Genomic DNA, 19,040 nt, shown 5'->3' on the forward strand with positions numbered 1-19,040 from the left:
CCTTCCCTTCCCTTCCCATCATCTTCATCTTCATCTCTTACTTCTTTTTTCCCCCCAGGTTTTTGCCTGTGTCAATTGCATAGTGGTTCTCTTTCACCCCAAATGCACAGCCCTACCTGAAACTCACTGCATCTGATGAAAGTCCTTCCACTAGGCTCAGAAGGCCTTACCTGAGGCTCATAATCTATGCATTATCTATCATCTCAGCTGCAAACATCTGAGGTATGTAAGGAATATAATCTCCTGCCATCATGTCTAATTTTTGTTCCTTTTTTTTAAACACGCAATACAAGCTGTTAATGACATGGGAACATAATCTGTACTCTTGCAGGTTTTCTGGCAATGCTTGCAGCGTCTCCCTTCTCACCTGAAGTGCCAAACCCCTGTGGGTGACATCAGAGTTGGCTTTAGTGGAAGTGATTTCTCAGGCTGGTAACTGAGAATGAAAACTTCAGGAGGGGAACAAGCAGCAGGAGAATGTGAACTTCTCAGAAATGAGTGTCTTGTTTTTTATGCAAATGGTCGTGTCAATGAAAACCAAGGAAAACAAGTAGCCCAGCAATTTTGCTTACAGGTAGCTTATCTAAAGAAAAAGGATTTCAAAGTTCTTCATGAAGTGTCATCTGGGTTTCATCATCTCCATGATAATATCTACTATATAAAATCTGTTCTTTACTCCATGCTGTTAATGATTATGAATGAGTTTATAATTCTTCATTATGCAAAGAAAATGTGAACAAGTCCCACAGTCTGAACACAGCAACAACAAACATATTTTTAGTTTTTGTTTGTTGGGAAAATGTAATTTGTCCAAATTTGAAGCTCAATATTGAAGCTCAAAAGAAATATCCTACTGAGTTTGAACCAAGCTTTTGTTTATTTTCCTGGTCTTGCTTGTCATGAATTATTATTTAATATTTGCATTGTTGTAGCACTCAAAAGCCCCAAACCCAGCATCCCATTGTGCTGGGCACAGGATAAACGTACATGAAGACATCAGGTTTTGTAAGCGAATGTGCACCTAATAACTGCTGGAGCTTGTGGAACCGCATGTGTGATGTTCCTCACCCGCCATGTTTGGAGTCCCGCAGTCATGCTCAGTCGCCTCAGAGTTAGTGGCTTCCACGCCAACATGGTTGAGGAGAAAGGTCACATCTCACTCCAGGGACTGCTGTGGGGACAGTGACTACCGGCACGCAGGAGACTGATATCAAACAGCAAAGCAAGTGGTTGGTGACATTTCCAATAGCTGTGGCCATTTGTCCAGTGAAAGGGCTTCTCAGCAGTTAGTCTGTGAGCCAACAAGTTTAAAATTAAGCATGTGCTTCAAAGTGTTGCTGAACATTTTAGAATGAAATGCTGAGGCCTGGCACCAATCATGTAGTAACAGTCTAGTTCACAGAGTTTCTGGGCAAGGTATTTATATATGATTCTTAACGTCTGAGCTCACTAACTTCCTTATCAGGGCCAAAACTGATTCATTATCACAATCGGTTCAATCCAATTTGGTTGGGGAGTTGTCTTTTGGGAGAAATTCTCTTTTTTTGTTTGACTCGGGTTTTTTTCCACACTAAAGTTAAAGGCAGTGTGAAACAGCTCTATCAAGTATTTCTAATTTTGACAAATTAATCCTCTCCCTATAGAGCGATCAATTATAGGAGACTCTGTGAAGTGTACTTGTGCATTTCAGAATGTCTGAAATTCATTAGCTATTCCACTTGAGTTACGAGTTAGTGAACAACATGAAGAAAATGTGTTTGGAATAACTCTTTGCAACTTTCGTGTTTTTAAATAGGCAGCTAACAATTTACCATTGCCTTCTTTTTAGTTGTTTTATTTTTCATTTGAAAGAGAATGTAATCAGCTTTTCTATTAAATAAAAAGATGAGGATAAAATTCCCATTGTTAAATCCAGTCTAGTGGCATCTCCTTATCTCCACATAACAATTGTTTTTTTTCTAAATCTTCCATTTCCCATTAACCATGTGTGTATTTAGGACTGCTTTCCTATCAAGATTTCTCTAAGGCAGCCCCCTAAAATTGCTGTGACAACATTTTGCCTCCTCATTTCTTCTGTTGTTTGCTAGAAGAAACATTGTTTGCTAGCTTCCTTTCTTTGATATCAGTCAAGAAGCCAAGCAGGGCTCATCATCATTGAACCAGCACTGATCTTTCTGTCTCCGTTAGACTCTCTGTGAAGCTACCTTGACAAATTTGCAGCATGGTTCCCTGTGCTGTTGACTTTCCAAAGGCCACTGAGATGCCCAGAGAGACTGGGAGTGCAGTATAGCAGGTAAGTCTTGTCTGTCATGGCTAATGCCACATTCAGATGATTTCACCCTGTGAATCCAAGGCAAAACTTTGTAGAGTCATTTGTGTACCTCTGCCTCAGTCCTTGCGTGTACTCGGACAATTTGCATTCCAGTACCTGTGCCATAATAAGGACAGAAAGAAGCTAGGCCTAAGATTAGAAAGCAGTGAATTTTCTGACAGCCTCTTGTCTCCTGGTCAAGATGGTAATACAGCCTTGCACATTTATTAAAAATCTGTCAGGTGAAGATGTAATCAATCACTTTTTGCTATTCACACAGCTTCTAGACTTCCATTGTTTGAATGACCGCATGATCCCACTAGATGGACCAGATTTAACAAACAGATTAGCAGCCAAGGAGGTAGAGTTAAGAAGCAACAACTGTGTAGAGTTCTCCAAAAATCCCAGAAGAAAAGCAGACATGAAGAAGCTGTCCCATAACAAGTTCGGTCAAATTATGCAGCAAGCAGGTACACTGAATAAGGAGGTGACTTGGTCTGCAGAATTGCATTGACTGCAAAAAGGCTTTACTGTTGTTTCTTGAACTACTATTTGATTATTAAAGCATCCAAAGGTCCCTGACAGGTTTAGGTCTATGATATGCAGCAGAGGGACTCTATTGCTGCATGGAGTATGATAAATCCTTGCTTCACAAAATGAAATTAAGAAGAGTACTGTATTCAAATTCAAAGGGCTTCAAATAAATGAAGGCTGCAGACTTCAAACAATAGAATACTCCCCTCACCTCGTTTCTCTGGGGTAACTCTCAACTTCCAGAACTCATTACAAAAGTCCTATTTCCAACCCAGATCTAAATGCAAGTAAAGCATTGCCAGGGCAATATTCCAGATTCTCCTACAAGCCTGTCCTGAACAACTAGTATCAGTAATGCAACTGGAAGAAGCCTGCTGAGTCATTAAATCCAGTCTTTGGCAGTCACAGGCAACTATATAATGGAAGGATCCACACCTTCTCTTTGTCTAGCCACAAAACACTTCATTAACCCATGACAAACTTAAGATCCTCAGTGCAAAACCAAAACCCCACACAACCAAGTTAGAGGACCACAGAAAGATAGCAGGAGAGAAAAAAAGCACTAGCAGTATCCTAGGACCATGCCAGAGCAAGAAGTCTGTTGGGGTAAAAATCCCAGATGATCTTCAAAGGTGGACTGCACCATACGTTACCTAAGGAGGCAAAAGCCCTGTTTGTTCCTGATTTGATTCTGATTTCTAACCTGGTGATCATCTTAATTCTGAGTCTGAGGACTGGACAGCCTAACCAGCTACTTGAGAGGTTGCCTGGTCCTGCAAGGAGACCTGTTGCATTCCGTCCAGCTTCTCCCTTTTTGCTGTAGCCAGTCCCTGACACCCAGAAGGAAGAGACATGTCAACCACGGCCTCTTGTCCAAACCTTGCCTTGTTCCCCAAAGCTAAACTGATCATTAATGGAAGAAGTGATGTGCTGTAGGCCCTACAAAGGACCAGCAGAAGCATGGAATTAATTAGCGTTTATCCAAATTGGCGAGAATTGCAACCAACAGAGGACTTTGCCAGGGCATCTGTTGCTGAGGATCTAGTTGCATTTTCTTGATTAACCCTGATTTGGAAGTTTAAGTCTTAAGCCATTTCTGATCACCTCACATTGAAACATGAAAGCTTGAGAAAGCCATATATGCTAGCAAAGGCTATGGTAGCTAGGAGGCCTATTATCTGCTAAATTCAATTATTCAGGGAGACACAGTTTACATCAGAGTTTTAAAAAAATAAAAGCAGAAATCAGGCCACTTTTCGAAGTTCCTCATCTCCTGCTGTTATTTTCCTGCATGTTGTCATGTTCTTCTATTTTTGAGACGATAAACATTTCCACAGTAACAATTTTGATGTCACAAACAGAAAATAAATAATGATTTCAGAAGAGAGAGATGAAGCAGAAGCAGATGGCCCCTTCAAAATAATATTAATTATTAGTCTCATTTTCTGCAAACACCTCTGGTAACAAAAGGCTAGAAGAGAAATACAGAAATGAAGTGATACACAAGTCCACTGTCACTGAAGACTATGGTTTGTTTTAAAGCCCTCAAACAAGACATAAGTGGGTCTTTTATCCTGTAGCTATTGCTGCCCCAAAAAACCCAAAACAAAACAAAAATGCTTCTCTTTCTAATGTGGAATCCTGAATAGAACATGGCTTAAACACTGTATCAGTGCAGTTCCCACAGAAGACAAGGTCAGAGTCTGACCCTTCACTTTATTTTTAAACATACTTTTTTGCATTTGAACATAAGCAGTAATAGTTTAAGAAAAAAAGTACAGATGCTTGATGAAATCACAGCAAGGAATAAATTGATTCTTCTTCAAGTTGGTACATTTGATGTCCTTACTGTATTGGTAAAACACCATACTTTTTACTTTCAGAGGGATGATCACCCACAAGTAGATACATAATTTCATTAGCATGAAATAAATGTCTCCAAAAGATGGCAAAATTGAAAAAAAAAAAAAAAGGAAAAAGAAAAACACCAGCTCTGAAATTAGGGCAAATTCATGATCTGCCTTTAGTCAAGAGAATACATAAAATAAATCAGGGAGAACAGAAATACGCTACATGCAGTTCTGAAGATGGGCAGAAGAACACTTTCATTGAAGTGCCTTGAAAGAAAAGGAGACTTTGGGAAGTAAAGCTTCTTAAACATCAAAAGATAAAGGACACCAATCAGGCTTAGTGAGGTAGTCTTTGAAATATGGTACCAACTTCCAAGTCAGCAAAACATGTATAGATTTAAGCATGGCAGCACAATGTTCTCTCATATTTCTAAGAAAAGAAAAATTATTTTCACAAATGACACTGCATGGCTCTATTAACAGAATCTCCCCCCCCTTTTTTTTTGCAGTGTGAGCTTCCAAAAATAAACCAGTAAAGCAGAAAATCCTAATTTTGAGAGAAACCAAAAGGACTTTGCCAAGCTGCCTTTTAAAAATAATTTCCAAAATAGGATGCATGCATCCAGTTGCTTACCTATGTTAGTGCACATGTAATTCCTGCAGATAATTCCTGCACCCAATTCCAGCATGTAATTCAGATGTATTTGCAGGTACATGACATTTAGATGCATAGTTCTCAAAATTGGGCACTGTGCAAAACTCCACTGAGTATACCACTCTTCAGCCTAGACTAAGCACATAAGGTTCAGTGCAGAGCACCTTCCCGCAGTTCCCTTAAGGCCCCTGTTGTGAGGATATTTTAGCACTAAAATGACAGAGGCAAGTTGAAGACCAGGAGTAGGACAGCTGCAGTGTTGATTTTCTTGCTCAGCTACTTTGTGAGTAAATAGCAACCAAACAGGCAACACGTTTTAAGCAACCACACCCTCCCAGGCATACATAATCTGTGTTATTCGCTTTCATGAGATAGATAAAAGGAGAGATAGAAGGCACAGTTTCACTTCCAGCTTGCAAGAGATGATTGTGGAAGTTTGAGAGCAAGATTACCGAAGCGATGAAGCATATTTTCCAAAGGTGCTCCAATACAGCCAAGAGAACAAAACCACACTGAACTTTATAGGAGGAGCCAGACTTGCAATGAAATTATATAGATGTGCGTGTATATGTGTATATATATATATGGACATATATGCTATATATATACACATATGGATGTAAATACAATATATATTAATGCATGAATGCAATTTCTGAGGAACTTACCTGTGCTGTCCAGGAGTGATCAATCAGGCACTGCGTAGACCAAAAGCTCGTCGAGGAAACCTGGGCAAAATGGTTAGCAGACCCACTGCACTAGTTCCTTTTACCTAGGGTTTCAGGGGAACACAGCTTGGCATTGCTTGATTTGAATGGGGCAGCCCCAGGCCTGCATGGTTCCCCTGCTCCCCCTTGGCTCCCTACCACTTTGTTTTCTCTCCCTTTTTTCTCCAGAGGGAACATTACAGTGTCTTGACAACAACTGCTGCTTAAAAACAACCCCCAAGAGGAAGGTGGTGATTGCAACCCCCCTGCCTTTTGAGGGTAAATATAGTTCATTTTATGCCTACTAGCTGTATGACCAGCGTTAGCATTGGTTTACATGAATATCTGGAAGAGTTTCACACAGATGGAGATGTGTGTGGTGAGGGGAGATGCTGAGGCAAAAAAAATCCAGCCATAGAATAAGCACCTGATGTCGAGTTTTGCATGGGATCCCCCTGATAACATCCTGATCAGCAAGGAAGTTTGCCTGCCACTGTGTACTGCATACCAAGGCGGTGAGGAGCTGGGCTTCCTCATTTAGCACCATGGAAGGAAAAGAGCATGGGAGGCTTTTGTTTCTGAGGAGACTTCTAAAACAAGAACTTCCACAATCCGAGGGAGAAAAAGAGGGGTGGCTCTTTGTCCCTTCTATTTAAAAAATGTTATTATCTTTTTGTTGTGCTGCCTCTAAGGAAGGCAGAATAAGAGAGAAACAGAAGGAAGATATTGGCTTATTAAAAATAAATGATTCAGATATGAATTTTTGAGTCTTGTAACATATGGCTGGAAAACTTCTCAAGGAATGAAAAATCCTCCTGTGACTGAATTTCCTTTTGATAGGAGATTGAGCAAGGGTGTGCTCACTGGTGGCCTTTAAACAATACTTGTTAAAGCAGATGTCTGGCTGCTTACCTGCAGCAAAGGCACACAGCTCTTCCTTTATCAGTGATTTGGTTTACTTTTGAATGCTCGGTTTTATATCTATTTGTGGACTTTAAAAATGTGAATTGTCAGTTCTCGTCCTATACATTGCTCTTTGAAACAAAGACTAGACTGAATACAAACAAAATGCTAAAAAATATTTAAATTCTTATCATCTTCAGCACCCCTGTTATTGACAGACCTCAGAGCACTTTTATAAACACTTGCATGGGATCCTCTCACTGCTCGCAGAGTGTGATGCAGCTCCATGCAGGCTTGGGCACTGGCACAATGTGTTTCCCCATGCAAGGTTCAAGCTGCCACGGCGCATCTTTCCCAGCCCTCCCTGCCCTGGGCAGGCTGGGCACCAAGTGTGAAGTCCCTTCATGCCACTTGGTACAGGGCTGATGTGGAGAGCCCCACACAGGGACTGGGAAAGCAGCCAGGCACAGCTACGATGCGTGAAACCTCTTCCCGAGGCATCTCTAGGCCAATTTTGGAAGGCAGGGATGTAGGATTTCCCCTGTCTTTAGTGAACTAGGCTGCACATCAAAATGCGTCTGCCACAGGTCATGTAGCCCAAGACTGAACCAAAAGTCTGCATTGACTGGGAAAGGGCAAATTTGGGCTGGGCTTGCCTTACGCATGAGCTTGAGACTGAAATTCTTATAAAACACACCTGGGCAAGCACCCTAGCATGTTCTAGCCACCAACTGTGCTCTTTCCCTCTGCACGCATTACAGACGCTTTCCTTCAGCCAGGGCTGATGATCCAGGCTGTGGATAGACCATGGCACAGGGACAGCCAGGGCTGGCTCCAGGTTGGCATCTCCCTATTCCAGAGTTTGCGCATTCAGGTGTGTCTGCACACAATTGTGGCTCTACTGCTGCCAGGGCCAGCTGGGAGGTGAAATATTAGCTGCTTTTCTCATCATCAGGGGGAATGCAATACCCACACAGGGCAGAACTGGCTGCATGAATTTAATATAATAAAGCTATGTGTTACGTGGTGCTTTCCAGACCATGGACCTGGAATGTTTTGGGTTTGAGAAGTGTAGTCCAGGTGATGGAGTTATTTTTTCTTTCCTATGCTGCTAACTGGCAAAAAATAGCTAGGATTCAGGATCAGATAGTGAGCGCCCCAACCTGTTCGCTCACCTGCACATGAGGGATCACACAGTACTTTGACTACAGAGGATCCCAGCAAGGATTGCATCGACTCAGTAACGCTCTCAAAGTACGTAGTCTGTGGCCTGGGGTAGGCCAGGCTCAGAATAAAAACCTTTAAATACCAAAAGACCCTAGACACAACGCTTGGATCTTGGCTGTGGAGGACGGCGGCAGAACGCACAGAGGGAACTGGCAGGAACAAAACCATCAATCAGACCATTAGGGGATTTTGGCTTGGACATTGCACTAACGCCGTCCCAGCTCTGAAATGAGGTGGGGAGAGGAGAAAGCAGACTTTTGGGAGAGCAGGGAGGAGATGTGCGGAGGAGAGAGGGGTTTTGCCCTTCAGTCCTTGCAAAGGATATGTTACCAGCACGCCATGGACAAGAAGGGTCCTGTATGCATATGTTCAGTCAAAGGGGCTGGAGGATATCAGAGGAAAAACTCTGTGAGAAGATGGTGGCAGGATATAGCTGGGGCCAGTGCTGGGGAAGAGGATAAAGCCCATGTTTGGTAATGATACGAGGACTGGCACAGGAGCGCCCAGTGGCTGTAACACTGGTGCAGGTTTGGCAGTTCAAGGAGGGCATAGCTACCACGTAGTAGTCATTTCAACCTCTGGAGGGGCTGTACACATATTGCACAGTGGTCTTTGGCCTTTGGATTGACACAGATACAAAGGCTTATAGAGCTAAGAACAAGGTAATGATTTTTAAAACACAGAGAAGCTTGGGCTAAAGGAGGGCAGTGCAATGCCCTCTGGCCTTACGATGTGGCTATTCTACAATTCTTTAAAAAGTGGAGAGAGACAAGAGATCTTGTCCCAGGTCAAACTATCCTAACTTGGTCTCTCAGGAAGTACAATCAATCAGTGATTGGAACAAAAAAAAAAAGAAAAAAAAAGGGCAGAGAGAGGAGGGGGATGGGAGGGCATTCCTGGAGACTCAAACATAGCCCTGTTTTATGTCCCATCTCCCCGGATGTATGACTTACAGCTGTGCCAGATTACAAGCGATGCAGATTGTCTGCTGATACCCTGAACCCTGAGACAAGCTGCGGGTTGTACTCACACATGTCCAGCTGCGCAAGCCTTTGTTTAGCAGAAGCGGCTTCCTTGTTCTCTTATGCTTGCTAAATGAGTCCAGAAGATTTCAATACTACGTTACATCTTTTAGCGGCTTTCCCTGCCCCCATCCCACTGTTTCTTTTTAAGGCAGTTTATGAAATGAACRTCTATCCCCTAGGACAGCGCATTCCCAGGAGGCTGGGGTAATTGATGTGACTGCCTGACTGGCAAGTTTCTGTGTCCTTGGGGTACAGGCACAAATGCACAGTACAAGGACATGCAGAAGTTGTGGGGGAGGAAAGGGGGCCTGGATTTTTTTCTTTTGTTTAGCATTTTTCCATATCTTACAAAAAGCTGTACGTACAGTGCTACAGTCCTCATAACAACAGAGTGTGTCCCATCATGCAATGCTTGGCTTTCTCCCGCTGCCCCAAAAGCCTGATCTTGCTGTTATTTTGAGCAATTGGACAAGAGTGCCTTTTGTCTTGGCTTGCGTTTGGCAGCTGGGCCTCTGAAATATGAATGCATATATTTTCCCCCTTCCTCCTTCTTCTCCCCTTCTCAATAGGCTCAGCTGAAGTGCTTGCATAACAGATTGCTTCTTTGAAAGTCTGGCATTTGTGTGCCTTTGTTTGCTTTTCTCCTAAGACAACTTCATTCATCCCCCTGTACCAACATGTATATGCTTTGTCTTGGCAGAGCTGCAGACCGAATTGGTCTCTCCACTGCCCGCTGGAGAAAATGATTGCAGGTTACGAAGTAATATGTGCATCATGTTGTTTTATTCAACACATGGTGGTCATGAAGCTGTCACTGTCTCTCTCTTTCTGCAGCAGACGACAGAGACGTCTGTATTCCTGACTCCTTCAAACCCTGCCAGTGCCTGTATAAGCCCTTGAGAATCCCTCAGGTGACACTTCCCATTTTCTTATGCTTCTGTCAGCAAAAACATTAATGTTGCTTTTGCTGTTCCTTTCCTTCACTCAGCTCTGCCTTTTTGCCAATGTCTATGATGTGCTGCACAGACCTCTCCCCCGCTCCCTGAAATGGCAAACTACATTTCAATACCGATTGAGCTACAAGCAAACTCAAGTGCTGCAGAATCTGTAGCAAGGACTTTTGTATTTTCACTGATTATTACAAGGCATCAAACAAGTACCTGAATGTTGGCTGTGCTGAAAGATCATTGTTTCATTTTTCATTTGCTCTTCCAGTGCACAAGCTTTCTATCACAGCAGCCAACTCCTACTCCTTCTAATATAAGTCCTGGGGCACTTATATTTTCAGTATGGAAGTCTAACAAACTAGAAGCTAGATTGGAAAACCCTTTTCACTGCTGCATCTGGTAAACATTATTAGCTAGAGGTCTCAGATCTTTGGTTCAGGTCAGCTGGCATCAAAGGAGAATCAGGAGTGTTTTCTTTCAATTCCAATGGTGAACAAAATAATCTCTTCTAAAGCTCAGGTCCTCACCTGCCCCTGCTCAGAGGTCATTCCACACAGGAGGAAAGAGGAAAGAGAAGAGATGTTGTGCTTAGCAAAAGTGTCCTGCTTTGTTCTTGTGTGTTATGGCTGGCATCAGCAGGCCTCCAAAAGAGGGAGGTGACCATACTACCACTTGTTCAAATATTTTGAATAATAAAGACATTGGTTTAATAAATCTCCAGGAGCAAGAGGAGTTGCCCTAGTTCAGCATTTTCCCCTTTGAACCTTGAGTAGCTGCAAATGATGGTTAGTGATCTCAGAACGAGGGCAAGGAAAGATCAGGCTTTTATGAGAGGTTTCTTTTGGTTTTGTTTCTGGACATGACAGCTGCCACTGCCAGTTCTTCCTCACCTGCTCCCTCCTCAAATCCAGAGTGGCGACAAGCAAAGCTAGGAAAACATTCACTGGTAATGCTTTCCGCATTATTTCTCAGCTCAGCCTTGACCTTAGCCCAACTCTTCACATCTCTGATTAGGAAAGTTCTGTGTCTGAAAATACAAAAATTTTTCAGTACCTTTTCATAGTCTTTCTTTCTGATCCCTTTCCTACATTTTAAATTTATACTGTATTAAACATGTTATACCTGAATGGTATAATCTGTGCCTTTAACATAGGCATCTTTATCCTGATTTCTGAGCATCAGCTTTGTTCTCTCCCCGGCAGAGCTGGATGGGTTGTAACCCTTCATTTCTATTTCCGACAGAGAGGAAGAAGGGTCCTGTAGGGGCACTGGGCTGTGACTTGGGTGATGAAGATTTGCTTCCTCAGTGTCCTTCTGCCTCGCCTGTGGAGAGCAGGGCCAGCAAATTTCCTGCTCCCTCGTAGGTGCAAGAGGAAAACTGATTGGAAAAGTGGTCATATACCAGTGTGGCCCTGGCAGCTGTCAATGGCTACAATATTCTTGTTTGGGGCAGTTTGGAGACATTAGGCCTTCTTCTGGGTGTTTTTGGTTTTGTTTTGTTTAACCTGCAACACTAGAAGGGTCCTGACCATGAAGGAGAAGAGATTCTCTTCTCCAAGGCGACCATACAGCCTTGTTCGCATTGCCTTCCTTGCCTGGCCAGGCTGTCAAGGGGCAGGGGCAGGTTCCCACCCCACAGCTCACACTTTGGGGCTGGGGAGGGGGCAGCATGGGAAAAGGGGCCAGGACCCTAATGAAAGCCCTAGCTCCAGGCTGCAGGGACAGCCTTGCATTTGCTCTTTTTCTCTAGCCAAGTGACTACTGAAGCAAAGTGGAACAGCTCCAACAGGAAGGTGCGAGGGACCCACCCAGGGAGCCCTGGAGAGAGAGGAGGAAATCACCCCGTGTCTGCCACATCCTGCGCAAACACTAGGGCTTTCTGTGGGGAGGGGACCCCCTTCTTCCGCCTGTTTGCGAAATACTCAGCGAACACATTTAGCTCCAGCATCAGGGCTATGAATCAGACATTGACCTTTTCTTACAGGCGGTAACATGTAAGACGTACCCCTTCCCTCACTGCTTCCTGTTGGCTAGTTCTGGCAGCTCCTTGCTCTGCAGGCTGGGCAGCAGGGTCCGCTCCTGTGGCGTCTGGCCCCTTTCCCGCATTGCAACAGGATCCTGATCACCCCCCTGGTAAGACCACTGGGGAACTGGGCATGTAACACCATGATGCTACAACACTGAGTGCAAACTCCATGTAGATGAAAAAGGCCTGCCGGTACCCACTCTCCAGCACCCTGCAGGCTTTCCTATCTTGCACAGCTCATTGACAACAGCTAGAGCACTCTAACAATAATTTTATAGTTTTAGATAAATTGATGATCAAATTGAGTGTTTTATCATAATTTTCTTAGAGTTTACAGTCCTCAGAGTGCCACAGTGTGAAGCACAGACAGCCTTGCTGGGCAAAGAGGAAACCTGTGCAGTGAGGAATATGAGGCAGATCTCCCTAAACTGGCCTCATGTGGTCTGATCCATTGAGGTAATCCTCTTGCCCTGACCTCTGTATCCAGGTGGAGTTTTCCTAAGGGATGGGTTGTTTTACAGGAGGGTAGTGGTGGTGGGGAAATTAGAGACAGAAATGTTGGGACATAGAGAAAGAATGGATCTGTCCTGAATGTAACTGGTTTCTGTAAATCAATTATCACTTACTCCTGGAAGAGTAAAATCTCTTCTATGCAGCCAGCCACTTCCCAGGCTCATGAGCTTTGCTCTGGCTTTCTGAATTTCACCTCAAATGCTGTGTGCAGGGAAGACCACAACATAAAAGCATGCTTTCAGTTTGTCGCATGAGTGGTGGTCATGCAAGTCCTTCATGTGTCGTGCTGAAAGTGCACTTTTTAAGCTTCCTAACAATTAAACCTAACGCAGCTTGAGCAGGACAACAGGATATACAGGACATTCGGACATAAACCTGATCTCTGTACTGAGAATGGTCATGTTGTTTGTTGTGAATATATAATCCAGAAAACTCAGTCTCTTTTTCTGGTCTAGAAAAAAATTTTGCCTGGCTGATTTAGTCCTGAGTGGTGCGTCATCTTTTGTGAGCTTTTGCAGACACTATTAACTGAAATGTGTCACATCAACTATCGCAAACTGTTCCTTCTGCCTGTTCTCTCATCTATTTCTCTCCAGTCTGTACGTATCACTGCTTACTCACTCTTGAGGACATCATAGCCTTACTGGCAAAACCAGCTGAAGTTCCCACCCTAACCTGCTCATTTGTACCACCTAAACAACCACACACACACACACACACACACACACACACACACACAAAAAAAAACAAAAAACAAAACCCTCTTTGTCTTCCTAGCTGTTTCTTTCAAGCTCTGACCCTGTGGCACAGCCCTGTCCCTACCTGTTGTCAGCAGAGCAGAGCTGGTGTCAAGCTCCCCTGTGCAGGCAGGGGTAGGAGAATTCTATCCTTGAGCACCATGGCAGAAACCACTGCTCTGTCAGAGCATGGCTTTGCTGTTAACTCACTCAAGTTCCATGAAAAAATATTCAGATTGTGCTGAAAGGATCAAGAATAAATAATATATCTCACTCCAAAGTGTTATTTGACTAACAYGCGGCACATTTCAGGATACAAGAGTTTCATGAACAAGCCTTTTGTCATTGACATAACAAGCAAATGAAACTATCAGACATATGCCAGGGCTGAAGATTTACTGCATTCCAACACTCTGCCAACTGCTTTACCCGTGGCCTGCTTCATCATTCATTATGCCACTCCATGCCTTCTCTGTTGCTGTCTCGCGTAGCTAGCCCTTCAGCAACACCATCCTCTCCAAATCCTCCCTTGAAACCTCTTTCTTTTGTACTGCCTGTTAAACTCCGCAATAACAGCTCTGTGGTAGGCACGGCATGATTGTGTGTTGTACCAAGCTGCAGCCATTTCACTGCTACCTTACCCTGCCTTTCCCCACTTCTGCTCTGTGTGGATCTGCCTATATCTCTGGCTGTTGGCTCAAAGGAGCTAGAAAGCTAAAAATGCAGTGAGACAACAATTGCGTTTTTTAATTATGATACGTGGATTGTTTGGGGGTTTTTTTATTTGTTTATTTCAACAATTTAGTACCTGTGGGTGGAAAGATGTGACTTACCGCTGGTGTCATCACAATAGTACAAGCCTTCATATGGGTTGTAGCTGTATCAATTCAGAGTTGTTCATGTCCATGTGGCTTTCTCTGGTAGACATGCAGGAATTAGGTCCTGTAACTGCATCCATACCAGAGGGCTGTCCTGATTTAATTATAACTAATGTATTTAAAGCACTACTAAAACCACTTAGGTAAGTCTTTGTGTGTCAAGTGAAAGTACAGCAGGGCTCTCCCTGCTGAATGAAGATGCTCAATGGTCATCTATTATTTCCCACATCACAATAACCCAAGAATGAGGCATAGTCAGTTACCATTCATCAGGTCGTGACCTGATATTAGCCTACGGGAATTCCTAATACAGTAGAGCTTTCTTTCATGTGAGCAAGTCTTTCCATTTTCCCTCCAACTTTCAGATTCATTCTACCTTYCTGGCCTCAAACCTTCAAACTTGCTGAAAAAGCAATTACACATGCTGCAGATTTACCTTGATTTCCACCACTTTAGTCTAGAGTCACTCCTAAAGCTGTGTTGTGACTCAGATTAAGAACTCACAGCTTTAAATGCAGCAGAGTGTCCTTGTTTTGCTAAGGATCTGAGAAGGTACCAGAGCTAAACCTCATTTGGGGGCATCTAAAATAATAATCACCAGAGGGCAAGGATTTGTTAACATTTGCAGTTCCATTTCCTGGACATGTTTCTTAATCCTTGCTGATGTGAAATATGTCTCTTAATCCTTGCTTTCTCTTTCTGGCCACCCAATACTGTCTTCTTGGTTCCCATCACCCTCTCCTTTATTCAGGATAACAGGTACCCCCCCATGGCCCCAGAGTTTGAGCTGGGGAATAAATGACATTGCTTGCAGAGGTCCATAAGGTTTTATGATTTGCTTGTGTGTGGAAGAGGACCTCTCTGGTTGTAGGGAGACAGACTGGAGGAAAGCAGCAGTCTAATTAGCTAAGAGGGATCACAGCTCATAAGTAGACCTGTTGGGGATGACAGCTCTTGCCTACCAGCTTCTTCCACCTCAAAAAGGCCCAAACTTCTCCATGGGCTAGTTACCTGTGGGCAGGGGAGTGATTTTTGATGTGTGTTTATGGACCATCCTCTAGCATTACATGTCATCAGCCCTCTCCTCCTACACAGATATGGTGGCTGCCGGTCTAGGGGAGGTTTCAGTACGTGGCCTTGGGATGGATACACTGGCCTTCTCACCACTGAAGTGGAATAGAGAAAATGGTGGATTCAATCTAGAGGCATTCAGTTGGACTACTGTGCCTTGAACATATTGGAACATATTGTACCAGAAGCTATAGAAAATAATTATTCCCTCCAAACCTGGGAAACTTTTTTTTTTTTTTTTTTTTTTTTTTTAAATGTTACTTCCCCACATGGGTACAGAGAGTCAAAGAGGGGAAAGGGAAATGCTTTCAGGATTCACATGGCGGGGATCCATGGCTTGCTCCAGCTTATGGGTGGGAGATGTGATGTGAAAATAAACACACTGTCTTCTTCTCAGCTCTATTGGCAGGAACAACTAGAGCCGGATGCAAAGGAACAAGGAGCTGGATTGATCCTTCTGTTCTGGCCAGCTGAATGCCAGAAGAGGGTCTTCAAGAGGGGGAGAAATGGTTCTTGCCCTGTACCAAGTGAAAGAGCAGGAAAATCTTTCCCATCTAGACTACGTCATCACCACTTCATCACATACCCTTATCAGTCTGCGTACATCAGTGGACAAATGTACTCCTTTTCACAAGGATGTCATCTGATCTTCCATTTTCCCTATAATTAATCACAGATGCAACAGTGCTACCTGGCAGAGCAGACTTTTTTTTTTTTTTTTAATTAGAGAGGATGAACTATAAATAGTACTCAAGAAAACACTACCAACACAGAGCTATAGCTCTGTTAATGATCTTTAACTGTGCTATGCATAGTTGTGATACTGAAAGAGTTGAAAGGAATATTGGTCTTAAAAGGGAGTCACTCTCTAACTACAATGAAGACTAGAAATTGTCAGCATCTCAACACTGGAATAACCTTGGTAGCCCTTGAATAGCCCAAGCCAGGGATAGGGTTAAGGTTAAAGTTAGAGTTACAGTAATATTAAGGGTTGGAAGTGTTAGGATGAAGCGTAAAGCTCCATTTGGTGAGGGGTTGCCAAGTAGCTGCCAAGGGAACATGTAGACTGAAAAAAAGATTTTCCCCTGACAACTTTTTCAACTGGGCCATGGATGCAGGTCTTTGGCTGTAGATAAGCTGAAGTAAGATTTTGGGATAGGGTTAGGGGAGGGACAAAGCCTAGAGCTCCAGTCAGCATGGGACTACTAAGGGGCTACCAGAGGAAGGAGTAGGCAGCAAAAAGATTTCCCTGGCAACTTTTTCTCTAAATGAAAGCTGGGGGTCTTGGCCCAGCTCATTCCATGCCTAGTGTTAGGGTTAAGTTAAGGGCTGGGGTGGTAAAGGGTCAAAGCCTAGAGCTCCACTTGGCATGGGGCTACCAAGTGGCTACTCAAGGAAGGTGCAGGCTGCAAAAAGGTTTCTCCTCTGAGCACTCTTTCATCTGGGTCATCAGTGCTAGTGAACCTTGTCTAACAATCAGCTGTGGTCAGGGATTAGGTTTAGGGTTGGGAGAGGAACAAAGCCTAGAGCTTCTATTGGCTTAAGAATGCCAAAGAAAGGGATGAGCTGCAAAAAGATTTCTCCCTTGGGAGCTTCATTTGGGCCATGGTTTTGGGTTCTTGGCTAAGACTCAGCCAAGTCCATTTGTTAAGGATGTCAGTAGATTTTTTTTTTTTTTTTTAAAGTTAGTGGGAACTGGATATTGCCTGTCTGTTACACTTTCCTCAGTAGAGTGCTAATCAGACCTTATTTAGATGGTTTTAGATTTAAGCCCTCCTTTGAAATAAAACTCTCACCAAAATCTTTCAAACTTGGCTTCATCCAATGAATGCTCACAGCACTCCACAGGAGGAAAATATCATTGATGTGAGGCGAACATCATCAAACAACTCAATGGGCCTGAGGCTTCTTGGCTGTGCAGGTCAGAGGCTGTAACCTTCAGGCAAATTCATCATTTTCTTAAGGTGGACAGATTTTACCACAGCCTGTTTAAAGGCAGATTTCGGTCATGACTTCATAGTTGCAAACCTGTTGACATTTACACTTCAGTAGCACCAATCCCTCCCACCTTGAGTACGGAGAATTCAACAGCATATTGCCACAATAGTTCAGCTCTTTTGGTGGGCAGTCACCCGTACAAGGGGTGCAGCCGAACAGGTCACAGCATGCATGCTTGGGCAACTAGGTCAGGAAGATTTCGAGCCTTCAATTTTTCTCTTTTGCTCAATAGATTTAATAGGATGTGCAATAGCCTTCAAATCTGAACAATACCTACTAAATGTGTTCTTGAACGAGGGAGTGGAAAGAAGTAAAATAATGGTATACTCTTACAATCTGGCTCTGTTAAGAAGGTGTGGGATGGGGGGCAGGGCTTGCTTTGAGGAGCTGTAATTTGAGTACATCAGGAAATTCAAAGAGCACTTAAGGTTAAATAAATTCTTTCTGGGAGAAAAATAGGGATTAAAGAGAAATGGGGGAATCATGGTGGTGGGGAAATTATTGGGAAAGGAATAAGTAGTGAAAGGTGTGGGGAAGAGGAAGAGGCCAAGGGCTCAAGTTAAAGGGAAGGGATAGTGATGAGAGTGGGGGTGAGATACAGGATATCCATCAGAGCTGCTGTTGCTTCTCACCTACATATGCAGCAGTAAAGGTGCCAGAAAGCAAGAGTCTTGAGCTGATGGTTAATGGGTCTGGAGTGTGAGTGGCTTGGTGGGATGAGAAAGGGAGGTCATGTACTGGGACTCATGTCTGGTGTTTGTCTGAGGTGGGATGTAGGTAATAACAGGTAATAACAATGCCAAGCTTCCATGGCAGGCAACAGGTCTAGGACTTCTTTATATGAAATTCACACTCCGAGCATTTCAAAGGCTGGGCATGACCACTATTAAAACATGTTAGGAATCACACAGTATCAATATCTTCACTATGCCACTGTAGTAACTCAAGCACGCATCTACATAACAACAGCAACTTCCCAAATGATCTTAGGTAACAGGAAAAAAAAAAAAGCAATTCTTAGCAAACCCTCTGGAAAAACTGTCAGAAAAACCTTTGCATTAAAAACAAGTGGTGAGTTCAGTTCCCTTTGAAGAGGTCATCTGTGAAATTCATTCTGAGAGGCCAGGCACAAAGAATGAAGTTATTCACACGTTATCTTTTAAAAAAAAAAAAAAAAAAAAAAGAGTCCCACAATCTTAACCATGCCCTCTTTGAGCAGGCCTCCCTGTGCCCACAGTCATACCCTGCTTTTGACCCCTCCTGAACAGAAATCACCTATGCCAAGGGCCAACTACAGACTGAGCCCACTCCATGGGCTGGAGGAGCAAGGCAAAAATCACCCACTGTTCAAGTTCACACCCCATTTTGTTTTACCTGAAAACTATCATGTGCCCACCACTGACCTCCTAGACCACTTTCATCTAGCTTTCATCAACAGCAATCTCAGGAGCAACACCATAGACAATCCGCACAGCATGGATCACCAGCAGCACAAGTGTCACAGGGGGTCTCATGACTCGGACAACTGAGCTCATGGGGAGATGAGACTTGGGAGCAGCCCTGCCATGCTGCTCAGCTGCTTCCTCAAGTGCTTAGTAAAACCACTCTCATGAATAAAGCTAAAGTGCTGCAGGTAATTCTCAACAGCTATAACCATC

At 43.5% G+C, this 19,040-nt stretch overlaps 1 protein-coding gene across 1 annotated transcript in view; it reads right to left on the reverse strand.

Annotated features, from left to right (window-relative positions):
* The window catches only part of CUNH2orf40 (chromosome unknown C2orf40 homolog), a 36,676-nt gene extending 31,099 nt beyond the window's left edge, over positions 1 to 5,577 (reverse strand). Inside the window, exon 1 of the mRNA XM_026068075.1 lies at positions 5,330 to 5,577. Within this exon, the coding sequence (XP_025923860.1) occupies positions 5,330 to 5,426 (97 nt within the window). The 5' untranslated portion in view covers positions 5,427 to 5,577. The remainder of the gene's footprint in view (positions 1 to 5,329) is intronic.
* Positions 5,578 to 19,040: the final 13,463 nt, after the last annotated feature.

This window comes from Apteryx rowi, unplaced genomic scaffold, assembly GCF_003343035.1.
Source record: "Apteryx rowi isolate R43461 unplaced genomic scaffold, aptRow1 scaffold_268, whole genome shotgun sequence".
Lineage (NCBI taxonomy): Eukaryota > Metazoa > Chordata > Aves > Apterygiformes > Apterygidae > Apteryx > Apteryx rowi.